General features: G+C 44.4%; 1 protein-coding gene across 8 annotated transcripts in view; it reads right to left on the bottom strand.

Annotated features, from left to right (window-relative positions):
• LOC117348972 (retinoid-binding protein 7-like) overlaps positions 1 to 25,270 on the bottom strand; it is a 72,452-nt gene that overhangs the window by 39,437 nt on the left and 7,745 nt on the right. For 7 of the 8 annotated variants that reach the window (XM_033921723.1, XM_033921721.1, XM_033921720.1 and 4 more), the window contains 3 exons: positions 12,540 to 12,713; positions 9,705 to 9,888; positions 3,585 to 3,712 (listed from right to left, as the gene is read on the bottom strand). In XM_033921723.1, coding sequence (XP_033777614.1) covers positions 3,585 to 3,712; positions 9,705 to 9,888; positions 12,540 to 12,657 — 430 coding nt within the window. In that variant the 5' untranslated portion in view covers positions 12,658 to 12,713. Of the gene's footprint in view, positions 1 to 3,584; positions 3,713 to 9,704; positions 9,889 to 12,539; positions 12,714 to 12,803; positions 12,872 to 25,270 lie in introns of those variants that run through there. The other variant, XM_033921724.1, reaches the window with a different exon arrangement.

The following is a 25,270-nucleotide window of genomic DNA, read 5'->3' as shown; positions in this document are numbered from 1 at the left end:
TGGAGGGTATAATGCACATCGGGGCTTTATCCAGAGGCAAGCATCCACTAACAATAACAAAGCAATATGTATTTCTAACCTGCCCACTAAATGTCACTCCGATGCTGGGAATACACATAAAAAAGAAACCAAATGTGGGCTAAAATGAATAAAAAGAAGACGAAGAACTCTCCCAAAATAGCTAAAACAGCACTTAAGAATGGAAGCGTCTGCACAAACTTTGGCACGAACTGTGGTGAGTGAACAGGACTCTGAAAAAACGTAAAGGAGTCCACATTTATAACAGGACGTGAGAGAGTCAGGGCACGAGAAACAAGAGAAAACAAAAAGTTTAATTCCCATAGTGAATCAGTAATCAGATTCAACAGAGCCGAGGATTTGGATAGCTGGAGAGCCATAGTATCATTCCCGGATCGAGGGCCACCATAGGGTCTATTGCACTTGACTGCAACCATGCATTCCCCAACAGGGAGGGAGCATCCTAAGACAGCAATGGCATAGTAAGAGATCCATCATCGTCTGAATGTCCCTCAGAAAGGTCCTCTAGAAACTAACCAACTGCGGCCAGTGAGGTAGACACTCCCTGGGAGCCCCTGCCCCCTTGTGCACTGTCAGAAACCCTGAAAGGTTGGCCATCCTGAAAGGCTTTCCAAATCAAATTAACAAATTCTGGAAAAAATGCGGTACAAGGCAGTGCTGAGTCTCCTGTGGAGGTCTACAGCTTACATCTCTTGGGCTCCATATCCTCTGTGCCCCAGAGCTTGGGCCTCTGCCATTCTGGGGCCCTGAAGGGAAAATAGCCCCAACCAACAGGCTTCTCACCTGTTCTTCAGCCCTAGAGAGCAAAACGGAGGCTAAGCCGACCACTCGCACAAGGGTGCTCTTTGGGTGCCTATCCAGCATACACCTGGCATGAATTAGGTCAAAGGAGTATGAGGAGTCCATCCCTGCCAATTTTGAGGCAAAACGAGGTGATTTGAAGCTTCTGAAGAACTTTGAAAAAAATCAGGAAATCCAAGATGGCAACGGTGGCAGCGTTTTGGCGCCACAAATGCCTCAAAAATGCTAAAATAAAATGACAAAACTAGCGTTTTTAGGATTTTAGAGGTGGGGGAATACCAATGAATAGCAGAAACTTTCAAAAACAACATCTGCAAACTTAACCCTGATTTTCCTCATAGGCTAACAGTCTTACTTACTGTGACCAATGCTAGCAATGTGCTGCAGCCTGCCTCAGCTCCAAAGTTAGCTGATTCTGGGAGAAGAAATCACTGCCTCAAACAGAACGTCCTTCCAATGCTGAATCTTGGGGCTGCCAGTCTGACCAGTGTCTGACTAAGCCTCCAACCCCTGTGGACCCGCAGATGTGCAAAAAAGGGGAGAAGGTGAAATGCAGCCAGCACCCTGCAAGATCCCTCTGAGACCCTATAGATGCCTAACAGCCTGAGTTCACACCTCTGCAAGCAGTAGGTGAGCAATGCTACCAGGGGACTGCCCCAAGGCTCCAAAAAAAACCAAAAGGGATCAGATGCAGATCTCAGTCTGCTTCTCATCTACGTAGGCAGACCCTTAACTAGGGAAGCTCTTAGCACCGAAAGATGAGAAAAATATGTAAAAATACTGAATAAAAATAAAGAAATAAGCAGAGCAGATCAGAAACTCTCCTTCAAGCTTGCATGCCGAAGGAAAAAACTGTAGGGGACAGCAGAGCCCTCTGCAAAGTAAGAGGGATTCAAAAACCAAAGTGGATTCCTTCTGCAAGGCTCGTGAGCACTGCGATATAACCTGCTCATCCAGAACGACACACCTATTGCACCTATTTAGTGCATCTCCCAGACTAAACAGTCTGGGGGATGCACTAAAGTCAGCAATCGTCGCTTAACCTGTTTTCACAGGTTTAGCAAAGATCGCTGATAACTGACCTGAAGCAATCAACCACCCACCACGTGTTTTTCCTCTCAATCGTCCATTTTCCAATCCTATCCAACCCATGAAAATTAGAAAAATCTCATGCAAAATAGCCAAGCGATTGATGCATTAACATTACTTGGCTATTTAGCATCGGGTTTTACTAATTCTAAAACCTGATTGCTCTAGACCTGCATTACCAACAGGTCTGCCTGTTTTTTTTTCATTTTTTTTTATGGGGCAGATATTTTGCGTATGTAATATACAAAATATCTGTGCCATTGGGGGAAAAAAAAACAAAGTCCCCCGCCAAATCAACCCAAAACAAATGGCAAGAGGGATGCCCACTCCCTCCTGCCACCGAACGCCCCCCCCACTGTGCGGCAGCAATATGGCGGGGGGGATGCCCAATCCCACCTGCCACCGGAGGTCCCCTGTTGTCCCCTGAACTCCCCCAAAATGGCAGGAGGGATGCCCACTCCCTCCTACCACTGAACTCCCCCCCAAAAAAATCTCCGATGTACCTTCAAACATTGGAAGCAGGAAGCCCACAGAGAGGCTCCTGCTTCAGCCGCTTGGTCCAAAATAATGCACTTCCCCTCCCCGGTACATCATGTGATGCACGGAGAAGGGCCAAAGGCCCTTACTGGTTCAGTCATCTAAGAACCTTCCTAAGGGGTGGGGCCTTAGGCATCTGAGTCAAACAGGCCTTAGACACCTCTCTCGGTATCCAGGATACTGAGGGAGGAGTCTAGGGTCTTGATTGACTGTATCCTGGATACAGAGGGATGTGCCTAAGGCCTGATTGACTCAGACACCTAAGGCCCTACCCCTTCGGAGGGACCTTGGGTGATTGAACCAATCAGAGCCTTTGGCCCCTCCCCATTTATCACGTGATGCACCGGGGAGGGGAAGTGTGTCATTTTGGACCCAGCGGCAGTTGGAACCCAAGCACAGTACCGGGTAAAGCTTTGGAGTCTTGCCCAGAAATAGCTAAGAAGAAAAATTAAAAAAAAAATTGAAATTGAATCAGGTTGGGCAGACTGGATGGACCATTCGGGTCTTTATCTGCCATCATCTACTATGTTACTATGTTACTCTGTGGGCTTCCAATGTTTAAAGGTACGTCGGAGATTCGGGGGGGGGGGGTTGGAGGTTCGGGGGAGGCGAGGGATGTCCGGAGGCAGTGGGCATCCCTCCTATCATTTTGGTGGGTTCAGGAAACCTCTGGTGACAGGAGGGAGTGGGCAGCCCTCCTGCCATATCACTGCCGTGCAGTGGGGGGGGGGGGCATCTGGTGGTAGGAGGGAGTAGGCAGTCCTCCTACCATTTGTTTTGGATTGGGTTGGGGGGACGTTGGCAGGGGACTTTGATTTTTTTTTTTTTTAATGGGGCAGATATTTTGTGTGTGTAATACAAGGAAAATCTCTGTTCCATTAAAAAAATACAGCTGCTTCCCCTATCACTGATGTTAGGGCTCTGCGCATGTGTTAATTGGTCACGTTTGCACCACCATGCAAATTGTTTGCATGCAAACTTGATAGTGCAAGAATCGCTGCTGGAGAATCGGTCAGAATTGGCCAACAGCGATCGAGTCACTATCTTTAGTGCATCTAGTTTTATTACAAATCCTGACAAACACGCCTTGCTGTCCAACAGAATGTCAATGTATTTACTTTTACTTTCCGATGAGCCCACACTGTCTCTGAGGCTTCTTCTCCTCTTCCTTTTCTGCAGGTTGGTGTCAGAAAAGTTTGAATCTTTTTTAAAAGCTTCATTTAAGCCAATTTTGTCACGATGGTGTCTGTAAAAGGGAGAAACAGCACAGTTACTTACCGTAACAGGTGTTATCCAGGGACAGTAGGCAGCTATTCTCACTAATGGGCGATGTGATCCAACGGAGCCCCGATGCGGACGCCTCACAAGCAGACTTGCTTGAAGAAACTCAAAGTTTCGAGTCGCCTGCACCGCGCATACGCGAGTGCCTTCCCGCCCAGCACAAGGCGCGTCTCCTCAGTTCAGATAGCTAGCAGAGAAGCCAACCCGGGGAGGAGGGTGGGTGGTGAGAATAGCTGCCTGCTGTCCCTGGATAACACCTGTTACGGTAAGTAACTGTGCTTTATCCCAGGACAAGCAGGCAGGTATTCTCACTAATGGGTGACCTCCAAGCTAACCAAAGTGGGATGGTGGGAGAGTTGGCAACTTAGGAGAATAAATTTTGCAATACTGTTTGGCCAAACTGTCCATCCCGTCTGGAGAAAGTATCCAGACAATAATGAGAAGTGAAGGTATGAACCGAAGACCAAGTAGCAGCTTTACAAATTTCCTCAATAGGTGTAGATCTGAGGAAAGCCACAGAAGCTGCCATTGCTCTGACCTTATGGGCTGTGACTTTACTGTGAAGAGGAAACCCAGCCTGGGCAAAGCAGAAAGAGATACAAGCCACCATCCAATTGGAGATGGTATGCTTAGAGATAGGACGTCCCAACTTGTTCGGATCAAAGGAGACAAAAAGTTGAGGAGCAGTTCTGTGCGGTTTGGTGCGTTCCAAGTAGAATGCCAAAGCACGTTTACAGTCCAGAGTATGAAGAGCTGATTCTCCAGGATTAGAATGAGGCTTTGGAAAAAACACTGGAAGTACAATAGATTGGTTGAGATGAAACTCCGAGACTACTTTAGGAAGGAATTTCGGATGAGTGCGAAGAACAACCTTGTCATGATGGAACACGGTGAAAGGTGGATCCGCAACCAACACTTGAAGCTCACTGACTCGCCGAGCATAAGTAAGGCCAATGAGAAACACCACTTTTCAAGTGAGATACTTCAAATGAGCCTTGTCCATTGGCTCAAATGGAGGTTTCATCAGCTGAGCAAGAACAATATTGAGGTCCCAAACCACTGGAAGCAGTTTGAGAGGAGGATTGACATTGAAAAATCCTTTCATGAATCTGGAAACCACAGGATGAGCAGAAATAGGTTTCCCTTCAATAGGTGATGGAAAGCAGCAATTGCACTAATATGGACACGGATCGAAGTAGACTTGAGACCAGACTGAGAAAGGTGCAATAGATAGTCCAAACCTGAAGATAAGGAGGAAAGTTGAGGCTCCTTATGATGAGAAAAACACCAAGTAGAGAATCTAGTCCATTTTTGGTGATAGCATTGTCTAGTAGTAGGCTTCCGTGAAGCTTCCAAAACATCCCTCACAGATTGAGAAAACTGCAGAGGAGCTATGTTGAGAGGAACCAAGCTGTCAGGTGTAGAGACTGCAGGTTGGGATGAAGCAGAGATCCCTGATGCTGCATAAGCAGAGAGGGAAAAACTGGTAGAAGGTAGGGCTCCCTGCTGCTGAGTTGAAGTAGAAGGGAGTACCAGGGTTGTCTGGGCCACTGAGGAGCAACCAGAATCACGGTGGCGTGGTCGGACTTCAGCTTGACCAGCGTCTTTTGAATTAGAGGAAACACATATAGAAAGAGGTTCATTCAGTCCAGAAGAAAAGCATCTGCCTCGAGGCAATGAGGAGTATAGATCCTGGAGCAGAACTGAGGCAGTTTGAAGTTGTGGGGGGCTGCAAATAGGTCTATCTGAGGCGTTCCCCACTGATGAAGGGGCGTGGAATGGAGAGTCTGTTCGTGAGGCTGTAGAAGACGACTCAAGTTGTCCGCTAAGGCATTGTCCGCCCCCTGAATGTAGACAGCTTCGAGGAAGGTGTTGTGGCGAATTGCCCAATCCCAAACTTTCAGAACTTCCTGACAGAGGGAGGCAGATTCCGTGCCTCCCTGCTTGTTGACATAATACATGGCGACTTGATTGTCCGTGCGAATGAGGACTACATGATCGTGAAGCAGATGCTGAAAAGCATTGAGAGCATTGAAAATAGCCCTGAGTTCCAGGAGATTGATGTGACACTGAAGATCCGTACTGGTCCAATAGCCTTGAGTACGGAGACCATCTAGATGAGCCCCCCAAGCGTAAGTTGAAGAATCGGTCGTGAGAACCTTCTGATGAGGGGGCGTGTGAAAAAGTAAGCCTCTGGATAGATTGGAAGAGAGCATCCACCAGCGAAGAGACTGTATCAGTGCAGGTGTGACCTGGATGTGTCGAGTCAGAGGGTCGTAAACCTGCGTCCATTGAGATGCCAGGGTACACTGAGGAATTCTGAGGTGAAGTCTGGCAAAAGGAATCACTTGCACTGTAGAAGCCATGTGACCCAGAAGAACCATCATGTGTCTCGCCGAGATGGACGGGCGAGAGGAGACCAAATGACAAAGACGGAGAAGAGTTTCCAGATGTTGTTGAGGAAGGAACGCTCTAAGTTGGACAGTATCCAGAACAGCCCCGATGAATGGAAGAGTCTGAGTAGGTTGGAGATGGGATTTCAGAAAGTTGATTTCGAACCCCAGACTCTGCAGGAACCAGATAGTTCGTTGGGTCGCTAGGACGATTCCCTGAGACGTGAAATCCTTGATGAGCCAGTCGTCCAAGTAGGGAAATACCTGCAGACCATGGTTCCTGAGCTCAGCGGCCACCACCACCAGACACTTGGTGAAGACTCTGGGTGACGAGGCCAGGCCGAAAGGGAGCACTCTGTATTGAAAATGAAGATTTCCCATCCAAAATCTGAGGTATGGACGGGAGGCCGGATGAATGGGAATATGAGTGTAGGCCTCCTTGAGATCCAGAGAGCATAACCAGTCGTTCTGCTCGAGGAGGGGATACAGGGATGCTAGGGTCAATATGCAAAACTTTTCTCTGACTAGAAATTTATTGAGCACCCTGAGATACAAAATAGGGCGCAGATCGCCCGTTTTCTTTGGAACAAGGAAGTACCGGGAGTAAAAACCCTTGTTTTGTTGAGCAAGAGGAACGGGCTCGATAGCTTGAAGCTGAAGCAAAGTTTGAGCTTCCTGAAGAAGAAGGGCAGTCTGAGTCGAGTTGGAAGGATACTCTCTTGGAGGATGTTCCGGAGGAACTTGATGGAACTGAAGAGAGTATCCCTCCCTGACAATGGAAAAGACCCAGAGGTCGGTGGTAACAGTCGCCCATCGGTGGTAAAAATGATGGAGACGACCTCCGATAGGGGGAAAAATGGAAAAAGACAGAACGACTGAGGTTATGCTCTGTGTGAGACAGTCAAAAAGGCTGAGGAGCCTTGGATACAGCAGGTGGCTGAGGCTTCTGCTGCTTCTGAGGATGCTGCCTCTTAACAGGCTGACGGATGGCAGGAGCCTGTTTTGGTGGAAAATGCCTCTGGTAAATCAGAGGTGGGCGTGAAGGACGAGGAGGAGCTGGCTTCGGCTTAGGACGTAGAATAGATTGAAATGATTTCTCATGGTCCGAAAGCTTCTTGGTGGCAGCCTCAACAGACTCATCAAAGAGGTCAGAGCCAACACAAGGGATATTAGACAGCCGGACCTGCAGATTAGGGTCCATGTCGATGGTACGGAGCCACGCCAGATGTCGCATGGCCACCGAGCAAGCAGTAGCCCGAGCAGACAGTTCAAAAGCATCATAGGAGGACTGAAGAAGTTGCAGTCGAAGCTGGGACAATGATGCCAGGACTTTCTGGTACTCAAAGTGTGCCCGAGAATCCAAATAGGGCATGAACTTGGGAAGGATGGACAGAAAAAACTCAAAATAAGTGATAAAATGAAAATTGTAGTTGAGAACTCTGGAGGTCATCATGGAGTTCTGGTAGATGCGACGACCAAATCTGTCCATCGTCTTGCCCTCTCTGCCCGGTGGAACAGTGGCATAGACTTGGGAAGGGTGAGAACGCTTAAAAAGAAGATTCCACCAGAAGGGATTGATGAGACAATTGAACACCGTCAAATCCCTTGTGATGAACAGTCCTGTATCTGGAATCCAATTTCCCTTGAACAGCTGGAATGGAATAAGGTGTTTCCAGACAGCAGACAAAAGTCTGATCCAAAAGCTTGTGGAGAGGAAGCTTGAGAGATTCCGCAGGAGATTGAGGGAGATGCATGGTTGAATATCCAAATCAGCTGCCATCTGACGTAGAAAGGAAGAAAAGGACAGCTGATCAGCCAAAGCCTGGCCTCAAGAAGAACTTGAGGACGTCGAGGCAGCTTGATCCAATGAAGACGGGGACCTGGATGGAGAAAAAGTCCCCGCCGTGTCCTCGAGATCCGGAAGTGGAAGGGTTGAGGTAGGCGGTGGGGAATACTGAAGAAAAGGCTACTTCCGATGAGGCGAGGCATGCCTAGATGAATGCCTCGAGTGATGATGCGAATTGTGCCTCGAAGCAGGCCTCGACACTCGAGGAGTGTGTGTCCTCGTCGAAGCCCCCAGAGAATGGATGGGGCTGGAGGCTGTGGAATGAAGCAACAAAGGTTTTGTTGAAGAACCTCGAGGCACTCGCAAAGACTCTGCTCCTTGCATCGAGTGTATTGGTTCCAATGGAGGCATGGGCAAAGACTCTACTCTTTGCGATGCATGCATCGATGCTAGACCAGACACTCGCAGAGACTCTGCTCCCTGTAGAGAGTGTGCGTACGACTAAGGCACAGGAGGTGGCTCGACCTCGCGGGAGACCTCCGCATGTCCAGGCTGGATTTGAGAGAGAAACTTCGGCCCCATAGTGGTAAAGAGCTGAATGAATTGCTTCTCCAATAAGTCTGGAACGAAGCCGGCAAGGATGGATCCGCGTCTCCAACGGGACCACCTTCATGGGCTTCGTGCTCCCTCGAGGCAGTGTGAGAGTGCTTGGACTTAGAAGCCTTGGGCACTTTAAGCACCACCGGGAGAATGGGCTGCTGCGCTATCTGACTTGAAAAGACAGAGGAAGGCACTGCAGCCTGCGTCGAAGACAGAGCCGGTACCAACGAGGCAGGTTTGATGAGGCTCGGAGGCCAATGGCGAAGCACCCTTTGATGCCGAAAGCTCCATCGAAGACTCCATGCCATAAAGCTGCTCCCACAAGATGCAACGACGCTTGAAAGCATGGGCAGTAAGTGTTGAGCAAGGCCGGCACGATTTCGGGAGGTGTTGAGGCCCAAGGCACCGAAGACAGCGTCGATGAGGGTCCTTCAGGGAAATCGCGCGCTGGCACTTCTTAAAACCGGTCGCAGGCCGGGACATAGGCCGAAAAAGCTCCGCCTCAAGATCGAAGTCGCGGGGCTGCGGCCACATGGCCTGCCCGGTCGAATGGACGGAAGAATTTTTTTTTTTTTTAAACAAGAAAAGAACGACGAAAAACAGCGATTATGAGAAAAATAACCCACAACCGCGGACCTAAAGAAGGCACAAGTGAAGACACTTCACGCAGAGAGTCGAAGACGGACTTCTTGGCTCCGCGGAAAAGTAAGAACTGAGGAGAGGTGCCCTGTGCTGGGCGGGAAGACACTCGCGCATGCGCGGTGTGGGCGACTCGAAACTTCGAGTTTCTTCAAGCAAGTCTGCTTGTGAGGCATCCGCATCGGGGCTCCGTTGGATCACGTCACCCATTAGTGAGAATACCTGCCTGCTTGTCCTGGGATAATAAAGAATTATTGCACAGGATTCATTTCCCACATGTCAGACTTTCTCAGAAACAAGAACTCTCTTTTCTAAAGTCTGGCTTCTCTCCTTCCTCCCATCCCTAGTGGTTTTCAGAATTTAGAGTAACAAGCTTCCACAAATCTTGCATTCCTTTCACACCCTCTGCCCACCAACCCAACTCCATTCCTGTAACTGGAGGACTTTGTATGGTCACTTCAATATGCATTGCCTACTGTTCCTCAAACACCACCACAGTTACAGCAGGCTCATCTGTACATACCACGCTCTCTTAGTACCTCAGTACACGGACAGTCTCCATCCAGGTCTTCTGTTGGCATTCCCAGGCATCCACGTCCAGCCAGTTGGAGTCCTTAGTGGCAAGCTGTGCCATGACAACACGATGGTGGGCGTCAATCAATCCCTTTTTCATATACCCATCGCCCACAGGAGAAATGATGCCTTTTATCACACTGTACTTTCCTATCAGCAACAAATAGGAAAGCAGAACTGAAATCAGAATTAGTGATTTGGAACCAGATCCCTAAAACCTATTCAAAAGCAATTCCTTAACTAAAATTTAACTAGATTTTTTTATTTTAAGGGGGCAACCCAAGGGTTTATGATGCTTTAAACCAGGGGTGTCAAAGTCCCTCCTCGAGGGCCGCAATCCAGTCAGGTTTTCAGGATTTCCCCAATAAATATGCACGAGATCTATTAGCATACAATGAAAGCAGTGCATGCAAATAGATCTCATGCATATTCATTGGGGAAAACCTGACTGGATTGCAGCCCTCCAGGAGGGACTTTGACACCCCTGCCTTAAACAAATCTTACAATAAATCACTTTAACTGGTCACAAGTAATTGAAAAGGAGTCTGTATATTCCAAATCACATCAACAATACAGACTCAGCATAATCTCATAAATACTTATATAGGGGTTAATAATGTTCCATTTTCCTCGTAACCCTCATAGATCATACATCTTCATAACATTTTAAACACTAGAGCCTCCAAAGAACTGGTTTAATGGAGGTTTAATGTCGCTGTGCTTCCTCATCGGCTCCAGTGATGCTCATTAGAACTCTTATAAATGATTAACCTTTTCATTTAACGTACTTAGTTTTTTGTTTTTAAAGTACCTACTATTTAGATAGATAAATAACTTGTAACTTATCTGAACAGCACAGCAAGTGAAAAACTTTACTTTGCCGCCTGCAGTGCTTTTAAAAGTACCGCCACCAACATGCACGTTTCGTGACCCCAGTCACTGCTTCAGGGCACGGTTCATTTTGCCTAATCTACTAGAAACTTGTTTAATCGTGACAGATACATCAGCCTTCATTCCAAAAGGAATTTCTCTAAACAAATCTTAGCCATGCATCCTTACCACTACCAAAGGCAAAACAAGAAAAAACAACTAACAGGGCCTGTAGTGAAAATTTGTGCAGATTTTGGAGTCGGTGGGTTTGACACTCCCTCGTTTGGGCCCGAATTGCTGCCGGAAACATCTTCGGGGCAGCCTGTGTGGGCTCTGTAGACTTTCCTCTACCGTGGTCCCGTCCTCGATGATGTTTGTCCTCTTTCTTCGTTGGGACTGTGGTAGAGGGAAGTCTGCAGAACTGGAGCAGGTCGCCATTAGCTAGAATTGGAGTCGCAGAGGTAAAATGCTGGAATGGGGATAATGGAGAAAGATGCTAGCTGGGGGTGGCACAGGGGTGAGATCTCTCAGGAAGGATAGGGAGTGCCAGCTAGGGATGAATGGAGAGAGAGATGCCTGCTGAGGGGGGATACAGGGAGATAGGTGGGCTAAGACTTTTACAAAGGTGTGCTGCCGAGCTGCCCATAGGAATAGAATGGGTGGCTCGGCATTTAACATACGCTGCATTGCAGCGCACCTTTATAAAAGGAGCCGTAAATAAATAACTTATAGGGGGAAAAGCCTCAGAACACCTAGATATTAGCCTGCGTTGGTGTTAAACAATCATAGGCATAAAAAACTCCAAAATAAAAATGTAAACATTAAGGCCCCCTTATACCAAGCTGCAGGAGCAAGTGCCACGCTGCAAATGCTCAGACGCCCATTCAATCCTTATGGGCATCGGAGCATTTAACGTGTCAGCCCGTGCTAAATGTCCTAAATAGAAACTGGCAAGCACTTATCACATTGAAATAACTTCTGAAGGAATGAAGGAAATTATCTGGGGAGATGGAATGGATCATAGTGGGTGGCTACTAAAAAAATGGTCAGTGGTCTTTGTGGCACAGGGCATAACTATTTTTCTTCTAGTAGGATAAGAAAAAAAATGTTTGTGACCCACTGTCTTTTTGGTGTACTAATATAAAGTAGTAAAAAAAAAAAAAAAGTCAGGACTAAGTTTTGAATGTAGCCAGCCGGGTCACGGACAAAGAGCTATTTGATGTTTTATAAATCATGAGCGGCTTACACATCATGCATCAGAAACCTCCCCCAAACCTCCCTGAGACTGGTACTGTAAAGCTTAACTTCCTTTACTGCAGAGACTGGTCGTCTCTAACTGGGGTTAATTATAGGGAAGGAAAAAGTAGCACTGGATTAGGTAAAGTGGAATGGCAAAGTAATCTCAATTCAAGCAATTTCCTTGGAGTTTAAACCAGAGCCTAGCCCAACTAGCTCTGCTCCATGTTTTGAAGTTCCCCTGGTAGTGAGCTAGACAGCAGGATAAAAAAAAAAACCCTTCAACTGACATGAGTAAAGGGGAGTGGATTCCTTCTGCAAGGCTCACAAGCACTGGGATTTAACCCATTCATCCAGAATGACACACTTACCTGCTAGAAAAGATATTAGCAAGGTAATCTAATCTCATGCACCAAGTATATGAAATATACTTTACTATTTAAAAGCTGAAATTTTGTTACACGTAAGTTTTGGGAGGAGTAGTGTTGGGGTGATGATTGCTCAGTGTAATTATTAAATTATCCAGGGAGCAAGGGATCTGAAATTTAACTGGAGGAGACACAAACCTAAAGACTCGATTAGGACATCTGATACTCTTAACCTAGTCTTGCCTGTACTTGGTGCCCTTCCGGCTGCTTCTGCATTATTTAGCCACATATACTGTATATTACACATCCATTCTAGTGCTTTCTTACCTGTCGCATGCAGATGGTCTCTGGCCAGTTCAAATAACCTGAGGTGCATATTAGTGATGGGATTGAATGAACCACAGGCCAGCAGTACGACATTCTTTATGTCTTCAGAATTTTCCATGGTGACCCCCTGAATCCACGAGCCTAGCTCCAATACTGCTGGGTCACTGCTGCTAGCTACAGAACAAAAAGCAAAGAGAAAGTCAGTGAGGTTTAATCCAGTCTTATGGATAATAAATAACTGCTGGCTGCAATAAAGCATATGACCTAGAGAAAAATAAACAGATCAGAATCTACATGCCAGCCCCACCCTATACCAGGCCTTAAGACGAGCAACACCAGAGAAAAGGGAAGGCAAATAAGAAAAGAGTTCTAGAAAACAAAACCAAATACAGGAAGGTTAATTTTACGACAGGATGCTTACGAAAGGCCAAAGAGGAAATTTTTATTTTTATAAAGGTGCTTATGTGCCTTTAAAAACAGCTTCCAGAACTATCCTCAGAAGTAAAAATGCTCTACCAGAAATTTACATGGCAAACAAGCACCAGTAATTCTTTAAGGAAGGCACCAACAATTATGAATGTAGATGTTTAGAATGCTAGCATATATATGTCTAGCAGATGCTTGTACACATGCCAAAAATGCACCCAAGCACTATACACTAGACCAGACAGGAGCAACTCTGGTCCTCGAGGGCCAGAATCCAATCGGGTTTTCAGGATTTCCCCAATGAATATGCATTGAAAGCAGTGCATGCAAATAGATCTCATGCATATTCATTGGGGAAATCCTGAAAACAGGATTGGATTTCGGCCCTCGAGGACCGGAGTTGCCCACCCCTGCACTAGACTATATGCATATCTTCGATAGCTTGCAACTTGCAAGTGGATGTACACATGAGTGATGCAACTTGCAAGAGTTATGCACCACTCTGTAAGTTATGCACCTATCACAAGAAATAAGGTGCAAGCATTTACACTAGCTCTATGACTGGCAAAAGTGCTCATGTTTACATGGGTGAACAAGGTCTGACAATTAAGTTCATGAACTTGCCACTGTGCACTTACATTGGCAGCACTGTACAAACAGCTCGGTAAGGTTGCATAACCTTGGTATATCAGTGTCTCACAGTTGTGTTCATGTCGACATGTGGCGGTGTCTGGCTGAGTGGCGTTCACTATTGTATGTTTTTGTGCGCCGTCGCAAGAATGTCGGAGCATGAATTAGAGCAATGAACAAACATTTGATTTATTGGCAAGAGTGGAAGTGAAATCAGGGACATGTTAATCCAAGTTTATGGGGATAATGCCATGAAGAAAATGGCAGTGTACACATAGATTAAATGTTTTTCTGAGGGGAAAGAAAGTGTTACTGATGAAGAGAGGTCAGGGCAGCAAGTAATGAGCAGAACTGAAGAAAACTTTGCAAAAGTTTGTCGAATTGTGCGTCAAAATCATTGGTTGCCTGTGAGAAGCATAGCAGACCAAGTAAACATCGACAGAGAAACAGGAAAATCTTAACTGAACACCTTGGTATGAGAAAGGTGTGTGCAAAAATGGTCCCTCGTGGCTCTTCCATCAGGGCAATGCACTAACTGTATTGGAACACCCTCCCTACTCATCTGATCTGTCCCCCAATGACTTTTTTTCTTTGCCCAAAGAAAAGGGAAATATTGAAAGGAAGACATTTTTATGACATTCAGGACATCAAGGTTAATATGATGACAGCCCTGATAGCCATTCCAGAAAAAGAGTTCCAAAATTGTTTTGAAGGGTGTACTAGGCGTTGGCATCGATGCATTAGCTTCCCAAGGGGAGTACTTCAAAGGTGACCATAGTGATATTCAGCAATGGGGTATGTAGCACTTTTTCAAGGATGAGTTCTTGAACTTGTCACATCTTGTACGCTCTGTTAAACTAGTGCCTATTTTCTTTTAGAGCAGGGCTACTTAGTTCCGGTCCTTGAAATCCACAGGCTGGCCAGGTTTTCAGGATATCCACAATGAATATACATGAAAGAGATTTGCATATGATGGATGCAGTGTATGCAAATCTCTCATGCATATTCATTCTGCATATCCTGAAACCCTGATCTGCCTGTGGACCTTTAGGACTGGAATTAAGTAGCTCTGCTTTATAGAATATGCCCCTATTTATTTATTTTAAAATTTATTACTCGCAAGCATCCAACAATTCTGAGCAAGTTACAATAAAACATATATAATTAATATCAATATCTTAAACAAACAAGACATATTAAAATGATTATATCATTACAAGCCATACTCATCATATAAAATACCTGCTTCATATAAGTTAACAGTTTCCCAAACTCAGTCACTTACAAAAAAATAAATAAATAAATAAATTCTTAATAAGAGTTTAAACCGTTTTCCTGAATTGAAGTGGACTAGAAACACTTTGGGGTCTTTTTATCAAGCTGTGGTAGGGGTTTAATGAGCGGACTACTGCGCGTTAAACCGCCTGCTGCACTAGCCGCTAACGCCTGCATTGAGCAGGCGTTAGTTTTTAGCAGGCCGCAGGGGTTAGCGTGTGATGAAATGTCCGACACGCTAACCCCGCTAGCGTGGCTTGATAAAAGGACCCCTTTATTTCCAATGGCAATGCATTCCACAGTATTACTCCCTGCACAGTTATCATAGGCACACTGCTATAGAATTACCTTTTAGGCTTCTCTATGAACTAAGAACCCAGAATCAGCCCTAATATTGCACAGATGTGGACACCTGCATTTACATATGCTCCAAAACAGCTGCAGGTATGCGCACTAGTATATTTTATATCAAATCTCTTTTATTGATCAAACAAGAGAAATTACAATAGTACAAAAAGATAATCAACACTTGAAAACAGAGCCTGTTTGATCAAAACTTTTGAAACTTTGAAACCAGAAATCACCCCTCCCCTTCCCACAAAAGAGGGAGGAAAAGACAATGGAGGAAGAATGAAGGAAACAACAATTCAAAGCCCAGTTAGATGTTCAGTACATTGCTGCAAGCATACATTGTTAGAAAGGACCAGAAGGGCTCCCACACACATTGCAGATAACGACCCTTAAAGACAGTCCATCTTAGTGATCTCCATCCGCTCCATCTTCAGTTGTTGAAGCATTATAATTCACCATTGAGCTAAGGAGGGAGAGGTAGAGTCTAATCAATGCAATAAAATTAATTTTGTTTTTTTTTTTGCAAGCAGCAAAGCACATTGCAGAAAGCCCTGCAGGCCTTTGGGAATAGGATGAGTAATAATGGATGTGGAAAGCAACATTTTAGGATGAGGAGAACAACGTGCGTTCTAAAGTTTAAAAATGTGAATATGTAAAAGTTTCCAAAATCTCAATATCTTAGGCCAGGTGTAGACCATATGACCCAGCGTAGCATTTGCTCTACTACATTTAGGACAAGAGTCTGATCGAAGAGAGGCTCGATGTGCCCTAGATGGAGAAATATATAGTTGCATAATCAACTTATATTGTAGCTCAGACATAGGGACAGAGATTTCAAGCAGCAGATTTCAAGTTAGTTTGTAGTAGGGTAGCTGTGATAGGTGTCCCCAGATCCATCGACCACCGCTCTCCCAAGGAGTCAAAGTTGAAGCCTTGTACCTCTTCCAATAAAAACTTATGATGAAAGTGCAAAGGTGTCAATGATTGTACCTTGAAATAAAATGCTTCCGTTAGGGCAGGCATGCCCAACTTTGAACAGGTTGTGATCTACTTTTTCCAGCCAAAAGTGCCAGTGATGTACCACCATGAAAATTACATTTCAAATTAAAGTTGGAGGATCCCCCCACCCCCATTTTTAATGAACCTTCTGTCATTTACTTGGATGTGATCAGCTGTTAAGCAAATTAAGCAAAAACAAAACAGAGAGATGAAGATCAAGTAAGAACTGTGAGGGGAAATGGAAAGTACATTTTTTTCTTAAAGTTTTATTGAGTAACTAGTGTTTAAGCCCGTTACATTAACGGGTGCTAGTAAAGCCTCCTTCCCTCACATGTCCCCTATTTTCAGTCCCAGCTCCAAACCCATTCCCCCCCCAGCCCCCTTCTCCCGTCTTTTCTCTTTCAGCCCCAGCCCCCTTTTCTCACCAGCAGCATTTCCCTCCCCACCCCACTTCCCTGTACAATAGCAGCATACCCTCCCCCTCCATTTCCCTGTGCAGCAGCATTTCCCTCCCCCACCCCACTTCCCTGTGCACCTCTTCCGTGCTCCCCTGCTCCCACAGTCCAGCAGCACCTCTTCCGTGCTTCCCCCGTCCCTAGAAGAGAAACTCACCGAGCACGTCCGCTGTCTGGTGCTGGGCCACGAAGCAGGTGTCGTCCCCTTAGCACATGCCATCCGCGGAAGAGGAGCAGAGCGCAGGGAAGAGGGAGGGTGAGCCTGTTCCTACGCCATCTGCCATAAGGTGAGCCAACCCACCGCCATTTTCCACTTTTGACATCGTGTTCCGGACGCAGTAGCCGGGGAGCCAGGCCCCCTATGCCCACGCTCCGTTAATATTCAGATGCGATCGTGTCTCTGTCTCGTAGCGGGCTTGCCGGCTCCGGCCAGACAAAGTTCATTTTTTAATTCAAAGCCGATGCTGCGTCTCCTCTCTCGATCCCCGCCAATCGGAAGTCTTCTCCGACTCTGGTGAGGTTCGATAAAGGAGTGCGGCGGGGGCTTTGAACAAAAAAATGAACTTTGTGTGGCCGGAGCCGGCAAGCCCGCTGCGAGACAGAGAGATGCGTGGTAAGCGCACATGCGCACTCTGCCAGCCACGGAACTACAGATCAGGCAACACGGCATTAAGAGTGCGCATGCGCGCTTAGCGTTTTATTATTATACATAACTTTCTTTAACTTTTATTGAGTAATTTGTGCTAAATTTAGGTCAAGTATTGATCCAGGCTGATCTTGTACAATCTTTAATATTTTGCTCTTGCTCATTAGTGAGAAGTCTGAGCCTGCATTTTATCCACCAACTTTTTGCAGTTGGGTGAATATTGATTGTGGGCCAGTCTCAGGGAATCCTGGAGATGTTCATCTGTCATGTTGGAACATGGTGTACTCTTGTCATTTTCAGATGGGAAAACACAGATACACACAAATAAGTTGAACCGAAACAGGAGTGTACAGCTTCACTGCATTATCTCAAGTTGGGAAATTTGTATCTAGGCACTAGCTTCCAAAATGATTCTTGCTCAGCACGGGTCTTGATAAAAATGTCATTTTTAAGGGTTAATATTTTGTTTTCAAGAGATAGCTTGTTCAATGAGTAATTTTTACTGATAGCAGCTGCAGTTTCTTTAATGTCCATATCTATTTTAAATGGGTATTACAAGTACTCCACAACTATTCCAATTTTTGGGAAATCACATAATCTATTTTCAAATTCCTGGATAACAGAACAGATTTCTGTCACATACTTCTTGTTCTGACTGAATGTGACCTTGGCTTCGCCATCAACTGTTGCTGAGTAGCCAATTTCAATTTAAGTTCTTTAAGCTTCAGTTTACAAATTTCACTTTTGGGTGGAAATCAGCATCAAACTTATTGCTATGCGGAGCCTTATAATGACGTTCCAGATTACCCTTTTTGGGCAAAGATACTGGGGCATTACAAATTAGACAACACCACTTGTCTTTCACCATGATGAAGAAGTAGTTCGTTTCCCATTCATCATGAAAGTGATAGGTTTTGCTCTTCTTTGGAACACTCCTCTTCATTATACTGGGGTGACTGAATGTAAGAAGGCCAAATCTGCTAAGTTAGTATAAACACTGGCTGAATCTGGTCCAAAATTGTCCCAAAGTATTAAAGATCAACAGGAACTGAAGACTTCTGGATGATGTGCAATACAAGGACTGGAGGTGCCAAAACCACACATGCAGAATTCATTATACTGGCACCAATAATCAAATACCACCATACAATCATAAAAAAATTCAAACACCTGTCCAGCAAACCAGATAAAATCAAATACCGCCAAACAAGTTCAAATACCACCACACACAATTTAATAAATTTTGCAGAGTTAGAATCAACGCAAAGGCAAGGCGAAAAAAAATTGCAGTGTATAATCAATGCAAAGGCTAGGCAAAATAAAATTGCAGAGGCAAGCAAAAGTCACAGTGATATGAACCAATTCAAAGGCAAGGTATAGGCAAGTTAGAACAAAATTAGAAAAGCCCGCTAAAATCACCAAATTCTTGACACTTTGTTGAGTCTGCCTGAAAACGTTTAATGAAAGCAAACTATAAAATGACCAAAGACCAGCACATAACACAACTAATACGGTAAGTGTATTCAGGTAAAGCCCAGGCGAATGGATATCGCCCGGTATATAACACACTTCTAAGGGGTGTTGGGGCGGGGGCAGGAATGGGTGATTCTGAGAGGCAGGAGACCAGGTATGATGCCGGGCCTGTGACGTATCATCATGGGGTGTGGGTGGCAGCCCCCTTGGGTACCCACAAACTATTGGCACGAAAACAAGTGCTCCCAATACACCCGCAGGCAAGGTTCCTGCAGACAAAGGATCAGGAACAGTGGCAAGCCCTTGGCAGACAACCTGCCAGCACGAGCTCTCTCCTAGCGACAGTACGAGATGGAGTCGAGTGGGGCTGGCGATCTACCTCTGACCCCTCTGCAATCTACCGGTAGATCACAATCTATCTGTTGGACATGCCTGCTTCAGGGATTCCAATACTTTCACAGTTAAAGTAGCAGCAGGGTCTCATATTCGGTATTTGGGGATATATAATATACCCCGTAAGTTGAATCTTCTGTATCAATTTAATTATGAACAAATTGTACAACAGGTACAGATTGATCTTCAACACTGGAGGGGGCTCTGGTTGTCTTGGTGGGGTAGGATTGCAGTATTAAAAATGAACACCCTGCCACACATTATTATTTCACTTTGCCTATACCGGTTCCTAAAGGGCTATTACAGAGTTTACAGAGGGAATTTTCTCAATTTATTTTTTTTTTTTTTTTTGGGGGGGGGATCTCCTCAGTTGGTGAAAAATTCTATGGACTCCTAGGGATCACAGTGGTAGAGCAGTCTTTAATTTAATTTGATATTATCAGGCAGCACAGTTGCAGTTTATTTTAGATTGATCAATCTCAGAGGGTAACCTGGGGGTACATTTAGAACAAACTTTTGTGGGTCCACAACCTTTGAGATGATGAATGTGGGCTTCTTATTCTAGTAGAGATCGCTTGTGCAGAGTGACGAACCCTTTTGTTCATCATTTATTGTACTATGGGATCTCTCTAGAATAAATGGGGCAGGAAGGGTATCTACATTGGCAGCTATTAGAGGGGAACCAACTTTTGTAGTGGGGAAGAGATAGTGGGGGTGTTTGCTAGGTGGGAAGCCTTGGTTCTAGGTGTTTGCTGTGATTTTTTTCAAGAAAATAGACTGGTTGCTTTTAACACTGTTCAAGATCTGATCCCTTCTAGGAACTTTTTGCCATATATGCTGTTACACAACTTTATGCACATGCAAGGCTGGCTGGAATCCTTCCCATTCTCTTCTGAGTATTTAGAAAACTTATGGTTCTTATTGGGTAGAGTCCCAAGGCCAATCTCTGTTTTATACAAATATATCAGGGGTTGGGAGAAATCTTCCCGTTCCTTTAGAAAGCAATGGGAGGTTGATTTGAATTGTCCTTTTACAGAATCACAGTGCGAAACAATATGTCTGGAGGTCCAGCTAGCTTCTACTTCTGTATTAATTCAGGAAAATACATATAAAGTTTTATCCAGGTGGTAAAAATACCCCTGAACGGATACATTCCTTCTATCCCTTTGTGGCGGATGGATGCTGGCAATGTGGTACTCAGAGGGGTACCTTTCTGCACATTTGGTGGTACTGTCCTTGTATACAACTCTTTTGGACCCAGGTGACACAATGTCTATCAGGTTGGCTTGCTAGCCCAGTACTCTTAACTCCTCAAAGTTGTCTATTAAGACTATTGAACGACAGGCCTTTGAAGTGGCAGAATCATCTACTTCGCCTGGGGCTGTCTACAGCAAAATGTCTAATAGTGGCACACTGGAAGGATATAGTAGTGCCATCTGCAGTTGATTGGACATCTCATTTACGGGCTCTTTGGATATTACCACTAGACATGCACATCCGCAAACAACAGCTGATGTCAGGAGCTGGAGAGAGAGTTCCTGAGAGACCTAAGAGTCTCCAAACCATGGAGTTCGGAGGGCTGCTTTGAGCCAGTAGGCTCTTTGGATATTACCACCAAACAGGTACTCATGTGGACAGCAGCTGACGTCAGGAACTGAACAGAAAGGTCCTGGAAGACCTCTTAAGAGACATCAAGCTGTGGAATGCACCTTCATGTCTGAAGGGGCAGGACACGCCCCTTAGGAGCCCAAGCAGGAATTTATAAGATTGTTTAACAATGTGGAAAAGAAAGGTGAAGACAGTATCATCTATTCCTATTAAAGATCCTATGGACCAACATTGTTTCTTTGATGACAACTGTCAATATTTGTCAGGCGAGAACATCTTTTCATTCTGCTTCTTTATCCTCCGGTGAACTGTCACCTCCTCTTCAACCAGGAACATCTAAAAGGGATATATGAGTCAGTCCCCAGTAGTGAGAAAGGTCCTTCCTCTCAACAATTGACTGATTTGGGTTCAATTCTGGAAAATTGGAGCAGAGCAAAGGAATTTCCGGTGTTCCTCTCCCTGTTCTGGTTCAAATGTTTTCTCAGACAGATCCCACGTCCTGTTTTTGTAGATAAAACAATTACTTTACATGATATTTGGTAAGTGGTAAATTGTATTATTGCATATTTGTATTATTGCAAAGTACTGTATTCAAGTTATGCCAGTTTTCTTCTGAAGTGATAACTAAGCATGAATCTCAATTAACTTTAATTGAAAATAGACTGGATAAATTAGATTCATCTTTCAACTTTGCAAACGTCAGTAGTTTCAAATATCATCACGACTTTTCCTATCTCCCATCATTTTGCTCCACTGGAACACCTGAAGATGTACTCGAGAGATGCTCTTCAATATTATCAGGTTGATAATATAGTACCTGATAATATGTATTATCTTTCAAGGAATTCCAAATGTGTAGCTGAAGAAGGGGGAATGGATCAATTGGTAAATCCTGCTAGCTTAAATATTTCTCAGTTTTTGGAATCTTCTAAAGATAATATAGCTAAGAGAGCTACCTTGTTTGTCACTTTTCAAACTGACGTGGAAAAGAAAACTATTTTTAAATTATATTTTGCCAAGAAACAGGTTTTGTTCTGTGGGCAACAATTAATGATATTTCCAGATGTAGCAAGACAAAAACAATTGCGTAGAAAGCAATTCCTGCAACTGAAGTCTAAGACTTTAGCAATAGGAGCCTCATTTTTTATTAGGTATCCTTGTAAATGTCTGGTTGCATATGGAAATAATAAGTACACTTTTGTGGATTCATCTCATATGGAGTTATTTCTTCAAGATAAAACCATACCCCAGACAATTTCAGAAGATAGTATCTGTAGCAGTTGAAGATAAATGTGACTAAAATTAAGTTCTCCCTTTTTTCCTGTCTGAAGATAATACTGAATACTGTACATACATATATATATATATACATACACATACATACACACACGAGTATGCATATTTCTATTACCTTTTGTCCTTGTAACTTAGTCATGAAGCAATCCCATTAATGTGGGCTAGATTTAATTTAGATGTTTTGAAAAAAATTTTTTTTTTTCTTTTCTGAATTTTTGTTTTTCTGAATTTATTATGTTATATAATAAAAAAAGAAAATCAGGCAATAATTCTCAGAACCAGACTTATCTCAGCCCACTCCCTCCTGCCTGAGGATATCCCCAACACCCACCCAAAATCGACAGGATGAATGCCCACGTCATCCTGTTTGAACGACCCCTCCCACCATCCCTCGACTGGAAGACCAGCAAGAGGGATGCTCACTCCCTCCTGTTGGCATGCCCACCTCTTCAAAATGGTGGGTCTTTCTCTTTCCTGGTGCACCCAAGATGCAATGGGAGGGGCCTAGGCCCTGATTGATCCAGGTACCTAAGGCCACTCCTATGGAATAAGGGTGTGGATAAGTGTTTTGGTGGTGTGCTCAGAGAGGAAGAGTCGGATTTTGGCAATATTATGGAGGAAGCAGCATCATGTTTTGGCAGTCTGGTAGATTTGTGCAGAGGAGTCAAAGATGACCCAGAGGTTGTGAGCTGACGAGATAGGGAATATGATAGTGTAATCCACTGAGATAGAGAGCATGGAAAGAGGAGAGGTAGGTTTGGGAGGAAAAATAAGTAGCTCAGTCTTGGCCATGTTCAGTTTTAAGTGGTGGCTGGACATCCAGGCAACAACAGCAGACAAGCAGGCTGAGACTTGGGCTTGGATTCCTGCAGAAATTTTGGATGTGGAGAGGTAGATTTGAGAGTTGTCAGCATAGAGGCGATAACTTCCCCTCATTTGTATCTGCAGATCAGTATGTCTCTCTTCATTGCGTCGAACAGATCAAACCTTCAGTTGTACTGGATTTGCCGATTAATTTTTCATAGGCTGATTATAGAGGTCTTTCTTGGAAACACATGCCTGTCCTTCAGAACTTTGATCTTCTATAGAGCTACAAGTGTTAATTAGGTTTTAAAGATATCCATATTGAATATGCATAATATGTACCTGCCTATACTGCATCTTATTCATATTCAGTATCCTGAAAACTCAGTTAGCTTGCAGCATTCAAAGACCAGAGTTGCCCATTGCTGTTGTAAAGAATAAGGCATATTTTCATGTAGATGCATCCCATCTCTCAGGTGCTGTATGTACTCTATGACAAGTGGGAATCCAGTATCTTGCATGGGAGAAGGGGACAAGTGACAGCCAATGAAATGTAGAGGACTATATGAAGGGTGGAGGCATGGGAATTTTACTTGGGAGGCAAATGTGAAGCACTGGATATTGTATATGCTAAGTTCTGGGTTGAGACTGAGGTGTCTTACCTGGGGTAGCGGGGCGACTGTCATTCTTTTGCTGTCTTGAGAAGAGTGAGATTGAGGCCTGTCCCATCATTTTATTTTCTGATGTCAAAGAGATGAAGATCCGATAAGACAGACCTGGCGTACTATAAACTGGAATAAATGGATCAGTCTTCATGTGGCAAGCTTATATCAACTCTAATTAGGCTGTGTCTTTGTAGCTATAGCTAACAAAGAATCAAGTAAAATTCGCTACATGGCAATCCCTCAACTGCTTTTTTCAGGGGGTGGGACAAGAAGAGTCACTGATCACATGACAAAACCTCAGGATCACCCCTCCACCCAATAGGACATAACCCCAGGGATCACAGTTCCATCAAGTGGGAGGAAATTCAAGAGATCATAACTCCATCCAAAGGTACAAATTTTCAGGGATCATAGTGATAACTCTGAAACAACTATGAGACTAGGACCCTTCTATCCATCCAACTAGGCAAATTGTCAGTGACCACATCTCCATCCATATACACCAAAGCACCAAGAGAATACTTATAATTATGGCTGAGGTGCTCCACATAGGAAGATCTTGTTAGAGAGGTTAATTCAGGGCCAGAAAACCCCCCAAAAACTTTGCTGTGAGGTAGTAGCATGCAATGCTAAGAATTCTTACAAAACTCAATGAAGTGCTTCACCAGTATGTATCTCTAGGGTTGCTGAAGCTTTACTGGAGACTACTGGAGTTGGTCCCTTGGGTCGTTTCCATCCATTTGGTCTGGATCCTTCATTGAGGGCATATGTACTAAATGACTTGGCTATGATTAGTGTGTATCCCTGGAAGTGCAAATCTAGAGTTTATTTCCACAAGCCTTGTCCATTAAGATTTTAAATATATTTACCCAATATTGGGAACCTGAAAGTGTTCAGAAGGCAACATGTCTGCACTGACAAGGAGACATTGCTTTTAAAGTCATAAAATATCAGTTATGGTAAAGCTCAAGATAGTTACTTTAACAAGAGCAATACTAGATATAGCAAAAAGCTGGGAACAAGGACATGACGTATGAAGAAAGGCCTGTACAAGTGTTAGCTGACACAGAGAGAGATACTTCTTCCTGTCTGCAGAGGGCAAAATCAGGATGCTCCAGACGGCTCACGCACTCATATAGAAGGGAAGGGAAATCTTAATCCTTGAATATCCTCCCGGAGTCAAAAGCAATAATAGAATTGAAAAAGGCATGAAATAAACATACCGGTTCTATGAATGACAAGAGAAGAAGTCACAGTAGTGAAATAACTTATTTACACTTCAAAGATTACAAGGGATAACCTTAAACAAAGGCATGGGAAGTGACTTACTGCATGACTACAACCCTAACCACCTTATTGTGCAGGCTATATGGGCTATTTTGATCTTTTATTTGTCACTATCTACTATATTACTTGCAGTCTTTGCTTCCAGCCTTGCCACTCTTAAACACAAGAGCTGTTTCCTTCACTCACCATACCGAAAATAGTACGCTTCCAGCGCACACAGTATGAAAGTTTCAAGGTGATGTTTTCCTCACGCATAAGAATTTTTAGGGTTCCTTCTTTTTTTGCAGGAAAGAATCATTGACTTGCACTTCCTCTCTGTGCTGCACTCTGCGGCCAGCATGCCCACACCCACTGCAGGCAAGTAGAACGAGACACCCTTTCTCCACCTTGCATCCAGTTGTTAAGCAGAATGTTGTTGTATCC

This window comes from Geotrypetes seraphini, chromosome 15 (assembly GCF_902459505.1).
Source record: "Geotrypetes seraphini chromosome 15, aGeoSer1.1, whole genome shotgun sequence".
In the NCBI taxonomy this organism is placed as follows: domain Eukaryota; kingdom Metazoa; phylum Chordata; class Amphibia; order Gymnophiona; family Dermophiidae; genus Geotrypetes; species Geotrypetes seraphini.
This window is presented reverse-complemented; position numbering and strand designations above follow the sequence as displayed.